Source organism: Sinocyclocheilus anshuiensis, unplaced genomic scaffold (assembly GCF_001515605.1).
Source record: "Sinocyclocheilus anshuiensis isolate Anshui unplaced genomic scaffold, SAMN03320099.WGS_v1.1 scaffold138, whole genome shotgun sequence".
In the NCBI taxonomy this organism is placed as follows: domain Eukaryota; kingdom Metazoa; phylum Chordata; class Actinopteri; order Cypriniformes; family Cyprinidae; genus Sinocyclocheilus; species Sinocyclocheilus anshuiensis.
Window position 1 is genome coordinate 83683 of NW_015546017.1, and position 10319 is coordinate 94001.

Consider the following 10319-nt stretch of genomic DNA (forward strand, 5'->3'; position numbering starts at 1 on the left):
TATATCTCCTTTACTAGAACAATTAGAAGCTCAAGGGTTCCTCAGTCCTCTAAAGAGAAACAACTTCTTTCTGTGCACCATCATGGGCGGTAGTAGCCCAGTGGTTAAAGTTTTTGGGCTGCCAAGCCAAGACTAAAACCCAAGATCACTGTTGGCCAAGAGGTTGTGCCATACTAACCAGAAGAACTACTGGTGGTCTATTCCTGAAAGTGGTTAATGATTTGCACAAAAGCATTAAAAGCCTTGTTTTTGATTATTTTAAAAACTCCAAATACGATTTCCTATTTATAGAGAACTATCAGTTAAACAGACGACCAGAGCTGAAAAAATCGTACAATTTGAAGCACGCCCAACATGAATAAAACCTAAACCATGCTAACAAGATAATACTAGCTGACAGGATGTCTATTTTAAATTGGTTTCTATAAATAAATAATTCTTTCCAACAGTAAGGATCCAAAGCCATAAGGGCTATGGTGTACTTGCTCATCAGAGAGGTGTGGTGGTGGTTTGTGGAATTTATGGATTTACGGTGGGGTGTGGAGACACCTTCTGCTCCTATGACCACAGGCTTGTGTCCTTATTGAGCATGTACTGTTACAAATACAACATGAAGTGCACACAAACACACCCATAAAATTCTGGATAAACTAAACAGTGAAGCAGTTATTGCAACACCTGGATCCAGCTGTACTAACAGACACATTCAAACCGCTTGGACAGACCTGAATGGATCTATCAGTGAATCGATATCTACTAACAGTAATGCAGCAATTCGATTTATATAATTACATGTAATTAATGTCTTCACGCATGCAGTCCTTTGCTACGTTGTGCAAATATATGTGTGTATATACACTTTATATGCATTATTAATTAAAAAAAAATATATAATATGTATTGATTTTTTTACTAATTGTTTCAAAATATTTTTTTTCCATGATCAACAAATGTGACAAGGTTCTTTTTCAAATCCAGAAAATCACTCAGAACAGAATAAAATGAAACATTTTAATATGAAATAAGGTAAAATTTCATTTTAAAATGCAGAACTTTAACTGTAGCAGCCCTAACCAATCATCACTGAGGCTTTATCAGTGTTGCCGTGTGAGTAGCTATGTTTAAACAGCAGCATCTGTTCTGGGAACTGTACTCCACTTTGCTGGAGAGTCCGAGAGATTCTAGTCACACTGATGGTATGAAGACCAGAGAGCGGTTTATCAGCTGCAGGCCATAAGCGGACAACACACAGCATGCTGAAAAAAGCTGAGATGCTCGAAGGATTAACTGTCCCCTTACACAGGGTGGCCTATCACTGCACCATCACACCTCAATCCACCGCCTGCTGGGTGTGACTAACACGAGACAGGGGCTGGACAATCATCAGCAATGAGCTGCAGACCATTTGACAGACAACTGGCGTGGGATTACCAATACCATCATCATCATCAGTGATGAAGAAAATCTTTGATGTACGCCTGTGATTTCTCTGCTAGGACACCTGTCCTTGAGGGAAAGTGTGTTCACACATCCACTAAAAACCTTGAGACTAATTAGTACAAAAAATTGCTCAGAAAATTAAGTTACTTGGGCTTGTACTTGGGCCATTGGGCCATTGTTTCTCTGCTTTCATAGATCTTAAAGAACATGAGACATTTAGAGGTGAAACAGTGGCTACAGGTCTCACCTTTTGGTGGCATTCTCCTGGAAGGGATAGATGACCTGGCCAGTGTGGCAAAGCTCACAGATGAAGCCCTTCTCCCGGCACAGACTACAGCTATAGACGTGAGAGCTGGCAAACTTGATCACCTTAGAGAGGAAGGGAGCAAGCTTTCCATCTATGACCTGCAAGAAAGAGAAAGACATTACAAGAGTGGAGTGTAGAGGAGGGTGATATGACTAAAACATGAGTCGCTGTATTCCACAAGAACTATACATTACAATATAGTTATTTCTGCTGGAAATATGGTTGTTACGATGCCAGCATTTTAGATACCATTGAAATGTCACAATATCGATACCACAACAAACACTAATACTAGTTTATAGAAGACAAGTAAATAGTCAGTAATAAAATAAGAACAAAGAAACTAATTATAAGCAGTTGGACAAATAAATTCAACAGTATAAAGATACAAACTATATAAAGAGTGCTTTAGATTTTTCAGAGAGGTCTAACTAACAATAAATACTACAGAAATTTAGTACATAAAGCTGCACTCTATGACTGGAAGCCTTTTGTGCACACATGTCTATCAGACAGCAAACTGAATTTCTTTTGCCTCTTATAGCAGTTGAAAAATTGTCCCAAATTGTCCTACATTGCTGTTTTGCCATTTTTTTGTAAAGGGCATTTGATGATCTTTGCATGTTCACTTTGTAAACACTGGGTTGGTACTTCTGCAGCGATGTAAGATGATTTTGAAGTTGGAGAAAATTAGATGGGAGTTTTTAGACCTACCCTAACTGTCTTGGACCAGAAAAAACAGAGTTCACGCAGAGCTAGACAAGATGAGCGTTTGAGGTTAAAAAGTATATAAATTGTAACATTTTTTTAGAACATAACCGATCGTTTTGCTAGATTAGACACTTCTTTCTCGGCTGGGATCATTTAGAGCCCTTTGAAGCTGCATTTGAACTGCATTTTGGAAGTTCAAACTCGGGGGCACCATAGAAGTCCATTATATGGAGAGAAATCCCGAAATGTTTTCCTCAAAAAACAATTTCTTTACGACTGAAGAAAGAAAGACATGAACATCCTGAATGACAAGGGGGTGAGCACATTATCTGTAAATTTTTGTTCTGGAAGTGAACTACTCCTTTAAGGAGCCATTGGCTCCTATAAGCAACAAAATTAGGTGACAAATTATTATTTTTTAAGTGCCACAGAATAAACGTGTTTTCTTTCTTTTTTTTAAACACTTTAACATTTCAGTCATACTGTCATATGTTAATATGTCTCCCCTCCTTTACAGCATCAGCATTTTAATTCATCTTGTAGATGTTCTGGGAACTAAGATTCACTTAAAGAAGGAGCTAAACATCTTTTCCAACTTCAGAAGTATATACAGTCACAAAGAATTGTTTATTACACAGAATCTGTGCCAATATCACTGACTATAACTATGTCAGCATCACTTGGCCATTGAGTGTAGTTTGGGCTCCTCCTCAATGCATCCTATAAATGTTGTCATACGTCTTGCACACATCCAGTCTGTTTTTATTCATTAGTAACATGCAATTATATAGGAGGTGTTGAATTTTATCTTTAGCTCCTTGCATTCTTTCTTATGTAGACAACAGGTTAAGTAAAAATATGAATATGTAATATAGCGCATACATTTAGCAAAATGGTCCTCTTTATAGTTATTATTATTAGCTGACTAATGAGCTTATTGACGCCGAATGGCTATTCTGAGGTAAATGTATTGTTACGTGGCATTGTTTACAAGCTTTACATGTTTTTCCGCGGTTTAAAACACTGAATGAGCGATTACATGAGAAATTTCAGTAAGTTCTACTGTATCTTATAACACTGATGTCTATTCATGTTTATTTCCTACTATAGTAGTAAAGAGAAAGATATGATGGGTTCACGTGCCGCTTGAACTGAGGCGCTAAAGAATAAAATATGAATTCAAAATAAAATAACTTTATAATAACGTAAAATTAATGTAACAAATTTTGTTATGAATATGGCAGAATTTTAAAAGCTCCGTAATTTTTTATCGCTCTCGTGCTGCCACAACTGGAGCTATTTTTAGCAGGTGTGCCGTCAACGCTGCTGTTCGGCAGAGATTAAAGTTTTTTTTTCCCACTAAAACTTTGATGCGCATCGTCTTTGTGGTTTATGTCAACATAACAAAAGATGTGATTGCAAAACAAGCAGGAAAAAAAGGCATTACATGCAAATTTTTAAGTCATAAAATGTACATTTATATAGACGCCATGGCAATCTCAGCAAAAATATCACTCGCAAATTAATATTTTTGCTCGCAAATGCGACCGTTTTAGGTGCAGTCTGGAGCCCTGATAAATGCAATAGCCTAAAATCTCTACCGACTGACAAATTTCTACCGGTATATTGCCCAGCCCTACAGATTTTCAAAATACTGCAGAATGCATTTAAATATGGCAAAATGTGTTAAACAGAATTCCACACTTTTATTTGTAGCAGAAGGCTGATGCAAATTCACCAAAACATTCATAAACAAACATGCGAAGGAACAGAGGATGTGTAGAACTTCGTGAAAGATGATAGTTTGAGGTCTGTGGAACTATCTGGGAACATTTTGCAGGTGCAGATTCTTTGCAGGCCAACTTATACGCTTTAAACATGCTGAGAAATGGGATGGAAAAGCATGGAGGAGGAACCTAGGGAAGTGTAAAACGTGACCTAAGCAATTCAGCTAGCAAATGGGCTTCACCAAATGTGTTCAACAGCTATGAGAGATGAACAGGTTCAAAATGTCAATGCAAAAATCAAAAATAAATTCCATTATCAAATGGACAGTAATCCTCCTGTTAACAGTTAGAGGTTTATCTGAAAATTTCAGCGACTGGACAAACACTTAAGAACATGTTACAATGGGAGCCAAGTACAAAAAAAAAAAAAAAAAAAAAAACACCAAACAGATTATCGGCCAGAGTAGTTAAAAATCGGCCTGGTCTTTGAAAGCGGGGTGCTGAAGAAGGCGTATTGTGGGCAGCTGAATGAGACAGGGGAAGGGGCCTAGACCTCCAGTGCATATTCACCAAGGGAGCAGAGACAAGTGGCTACACCTGGCAGCACTGCAGCACACCAATTAAAGGGCCTGCCAGCATTCTTCAGCCCTTCCACAAGGAACCAGCCAAAGAATGGAGGAGGAGAAGAGGGGACAGTGGAGCAGAGAGGAGAGCTTGGGAGGGTGGGATGTGAGGGCTCGAGGGAAAAGAAAGAAAGGAAGGACCACCGTGGTCTCCCACGAAAGACACGCATGCGCACACACACATATGCAGCATGAACGGGGAGAATGGGTTGAAAAGGGGAAGTTTTTTGTGGGATCAGGGAATTTAGACTCTACAGCCATGGACAAAGTTGCCGGATCATGTTTAGTTACTTAAACTTGGTTTGTAAGGTTATATTGGAGGGTTGTTTGCCAAAAAGTGTACATTTCTTGCATTTGTACATTAATACCTAATTTTGGTACATGGGAATTAACTGGGTACCATGTATTGTACTCTAAGACAAATAGTCAAAAGGTTGAAAAATAGAGATTTTTTTTTTATGCCACAACACCATGCTCACAAATAATAATAATAATCATCATCATCATCATCTTTATTTTTCATATAGTGCCTTTAAAGGTAGCTTCTCTAGATCATTTAAATAAAAAGATCTAAAAATAAAAAGTATAAATAAAATAAAAATTCTTCACATTCCACCAAAGCACTGTACAAGCCAAAGGGACTCGAGGCAGAAAGACCCACACTGCTAAAAAGCAGTCACTGTCATTGCCCAATGAACATAGAGGTGATGCTGTTGGCAGGCTTTCTCAGTAGAGATACCAGGAGAGCCCTTAACCATCCATCCATCAAGTAGCTTTCAGTTCAGATAGCCCTGTTTTTCTCTGACCGGGCTGACAGAAGCCTGAAGGCAATACCCTGCCTTTTCCCATGTGGAGGAGTAATATAGCAAGCCATTAAGGAAACGTTGCAAGCCACCAATCAAAGCGGTGGGGTGAGCACACTTGCCGTCCTTTGGTAAAGATGATATATACTCCCCTCGATCAATGCTGGCAGAGGGAGTAATTAAACATTTCAATAATTTAGCAGGCACGGTGAGCAAAACAGTGAATACGCTTGCACCAGGCTTGATGGGGAGGGACTGTGAAGAGCTAGAGGGCTGTTGAAGAGAGTTACTGACAGAATAGTGAAAGTGTGAATTTATGCATGAACTGCTAGACAAGTTCAACTGATTTAAAATGAGTTACAGTAATTAAAATAGTTTGTGCAGTGACACCTCAACTTAGAAATTGTAAATTTGTAAAAAAAAAAAAAAAAAAAAAGCTGCAAGAGACTTTTTGCATTCTTTGATTTTTTTTTTCTAATTTCTCCTATTGTATTACTTCATGGTCACAAGCAGGAAAATCTACTCTTAGACTGTTATATACCTTATATAAAAATGCTTTAAAAATATTTGACAAGAAACCTAATAGATATCAAAAGTTTTATAATCAAAAAGTACCATTTGTTTTATTTTTGACAATTTTGTTGTTTTAAAATTGTTTAATGTACAAAATTGTTAATAACCTTGCACCCTCACCCTTAAAAACATTTGTTTCTTTGCGTACTGAAAATATAAGACAAACAAGAGCTTCGCTATGAGGTGATTGCCTTTAGGGTTACTGATTTTGGTCGTTTAGCTTGCTCTGCAAGAGCTGTTAATAACTGGAATAATTTACCAAGCAATATTAGACAGTGTCCTACTTTTGCACAGTTTAAGCTACATTTGAAAATATGGTTAAAGATGAGTCAGGTTTGTGATCATTGAATATTCCTGTGTTTTGAAACGGTTACATCATTTTGGTGGACTTTTTTATAATTTTTATTATAGGGCTATGTTTTGTAGTATTTATAGGGGGATATTTTATAGTCATTTGGATTGCAGTTTCTATGTGAGGGATTATATTTCTTATATTTTAAATTATGGGCTATTGTGTGGAGCATGGGTGAAGTCTGCCAAATCAACTCCCCCCAAATCCCCCACCTTTTGCTCCTGTCTTGCATGTGCTTTGTCGTTAGCTGTTTAATCCACTAAAACCACAGTTTAGCGCCTACTTCTTCATCCCCTCCTCAACCCTGGCCCTAATGCCCTCGCCTGCTCCATTAAACGGCAGAGAAAGGGCCCAGATTAGACGGATAAAAAGAGTGTGAGCTCTGTTTAGATAACACCCTCCCTGCCAGGGCCTCGCAAAACAGGATTACAACCAGTGTGTGCGAGGCCTGCCAGGGTATCGTATGAAGTGGGCACGAGAGAAACAGCATTACGTTTCAACATATATGTGGACCATGTGAATGTTTTGGTCACAGTAGACCAGGTGCCATGTAGGTACCCTTGAAGCATGATGGTTTTATGGATATATTGAAAGCCGAATTTTCTCTTGGTGAGGAAGAATTCCTTCAGATTCCGATATGTAACTTCCGAGGACCTGAACGTTGCCGCCTGAGCTCAATGAAGTGCATACTGTTGGCAAGACCAACGCTGTTGCCTTCGGTACAACACATACAATACATTAGCATTTATTGCACTCGTACTTTTGTCCATCTCAGTGCACCAAGTAAACTTTTCTTACTCTTTCAGTGGAGATATAAAACAAAAGGCTGTGGCCAAACAAAGCTGGCTTCTGGGCAAGTCTTACGCAAGCAAATATGGTCAACGGGGTCATTTTTTTAAAAAGACGACTGCCCAAAACTCTGTGCTAATTGTTCGAACTAAATGGGGAGAGCATTTGGTTTTAGTCTATAGTGTTTGGAGACTTGCTGGAGATAGTTCAGCATTCAGTGACCTCGACACGGAGGGCGAGCATTCCAGAGCTGCGGAGGAACCGGCATTAAGTAGCAACACTAAAAGAAAATGTCTCCTTAATAAGGTAAGCCAATTAAGAAGCTGAAAGAGAAAGTAATGTGACGTGAATGGGAAATGCCTCAAATTTGGGCCAGTGGGGGAGACAGCATAAGGGCCTTGCGGCGAATGCCATGTATAAGAAGTACACGAGAAGAGGAGGGACAAAGTACTGACAGTACAGAGAGCATTTAAGAACCACAGAGAACCGTGTCGTTTCCCTTCAAAGATGCAAGCACGAGACAAAGTATTGTGACAGATAACCGATTTAAAATAAACAATACAAAAGAAAACAATATTATGCACTTTTAAAGAGTTTTTGTTTTTGACACCCGGTCTGTGTTTGTAACACTGTACTCGGTTTTAAGACCCACAGACCCAATACTGAGCAAGACTGTTCATCAGAGCCCTGGGAAAAAGAGAGAGAAAGCATCCCTATTACAACTGGTCTTACATGGGGTTTGAGGTTTAAAGAGAAATAAAATATTTAAACATTATTTATCAACTGAATTGATTAAAAATAATTAAAAATAGATGAATAAATAAATAAAATTTGCTATTAATGAAATAAAAAAGACAAGCTGTAATTGACATGTAGAATGTAAAAGACATGTGAAAAAAGGGCAGAGAGGCAGTGTCAGGCATTGGGATGTTGGGGAAGAATAGAATGGAATGGAAGCAGAGGCAGGACTGTCACGCTTTGTTTTTCTGCCTGTTGCTCCTGAATGGCAGTAATTAGTTAGCTGGGTGGGGGGAACAAGGGGTGGAGAGAGACCCCAGCCTCCCACCAGGAGACAGAAGGGAGAGGGGATGTGGGACAGGAGAATAGATGTTCTGAGAGCAACAGAAAAATAAGGGCAGGGGTCATTCCTAAGAAACAGAAGAATGACAAAAATTCAGGCACGGTAACAGGGGGCTATGGAGAAACGGGGTGCAGAATGAGGAAAGGAGAGAGAGAAATAGAGATGAGATCACGGTTTCCTATATTTATTATAGTTATATAGTTATTTCAAGCATGTAAGTTAATTCAAGCATGTCCATTTTTTAATTTTAGTTCAATTAAACATTTTAACGAAGACTGTGAGAAGAGAAAAAAGTTGATGCTACAATAAGCCAAAAACAGGAGCAAATTAATTAAAATTGATCAAAATATGAGCTGTTAACCAGGGTTTCTGCAGGTTTTATGAAAGTACATTTAGAACTTCTTAAGACCTTTTTAAGACCAATTAAAGAAAATTCAAGGAATAAATTAAAGGGAACACAATATGTCAACATGTTCTCTAAATATAAATGTCTAAAGAGAACACAATGAGTTGTATTGGCACAGCACAACTTCCAACCAATCTCCAATACAAAAAACTTTGAATGTACCTTCTGATACAAAAACACTGCACAAAAATGATCCTTCTAAGTATTTTTTGTCTTGTTTTTCATTGCAAATTTCTAAAAAAATCTTAAATTAAGATGTTTTCTGGGAAAGTTGTCAAAGTAAAGTGAATTTATGATTTAAAAAAAGGACAAATATCTGCCATTGGGCTCAGAGAAATCAACTTAAATCAGGTACGTCATCGACAGATGCTTGTTCTTGTTTTAAAGTCTCTCCAAAAACAATTCACATCTTCACTCTGCATCAAGTAAATGTATCTTGATTTAAAGTTGTTTAGATATTTGTATCGGAAAACAAGACAAAAATGCTGACAAAAACATTTTGCAGTGCATGCAACATTTAATGCAATGACTTTATGAATTTAAGACTTTCTGCTTAGATTTAAAACCTTTTAAGGTCTTAATTTGTGGAAGGGACATTTTTTTTTTTTTCCAAGACCTGCAGAAACCCTGTTAAACATATTATAGATGGATTCACAACACTAAGTGAAAAGCAGAAGGTTAGTGTGTCATTGACACTGAGGCTGCACATAGATCTACAGTGACTCTCTGAACTAAGAGTCTAAATAAGCTCTTTTTGCACTACAAATCATTATATCTGCACTGTTGTTTAAGCCTCTCAACTCCCACTGCCAGACGACACTGAACAGACACAGCGCATGGTGTTGATGTGTGCTACAGGTGTGTCTCTGTGTGTGTGAATGCGATGAAGTCTTTTATCACAATCAGGTGGATCGAGGAGGTATGTGAACAAACAGTGACCCAGAAAAAGATATTAACACATCAGCCACACAAAAATGTATGAATGTCATTCCATTAAAAATCTAAATATTAAAACAAGTGACACTGTCAAGAATGCTGTCACAACAAGCACAAAATGACATAAAAAAAAACATGTTTATTTTATTTTGATGGTATTTTCAGCAAACAATTCGCCAGTGTCATATGACCCATCATAAATAATCCCAAAATGCTGATTTGGTGCTCAAGTAACATTTCTTATTATTGAAAACAACTGTTGCTTAATATGTTTGTGGAAACCATGATACATTTTTTGTAATACTTTGATGAATAGAAAGTTCAAAAGACTAGCTTGTTTTTGGAAGAAGAAAAAAAGCGTACACTTTTAAAGGATTAGTTCACTTCCAGAATAAACATTCCAGGATTTTTCTCCATATAATGGACTAGGCATGGGCCGGTATGATATTTTGACGGTATGATAACCTTAAGCAAAAAATATCACGGTTTAACGGTATCATGGTATTGTTGTTACAGCTCTAAAATGTGTTAATTTTAAATGTCTGGGTAAAAAAAACAAAAAAACTGAACA

At 37.7% G+C, this 10319-nt stretch overlaps 1 protein-coding gene across 2 annotated transcripts in view; it reads right to left on the reverse strand.

Annotated features, from left to right (window-relative positions):
- Nucleotides 1-10319, reverse strand: part of LOC107698528 (pleckstrin homology domain-containing family M member 3-like) — a 48725-nt gene that overhangs the window by 12762 nt on the left and 25644 nt on the right. For both annotated transcript variants that reach the window (XR_001635356.1, XM_016499552.1), the window contains exon 7: nucleotides 1688-1845. Coding sequence is in view for 1 of the 2 variants with exons in the window: in XM_016499552.1 (XP_016355038.1) it covers nucleotides 1688-1845 (158 nt within the window). In the remaining variant the exon portion in view is untranslated. The remainder of the gene's footprint in view (nucleotides 1-1687; nucleotides 1846-10319) is intronic.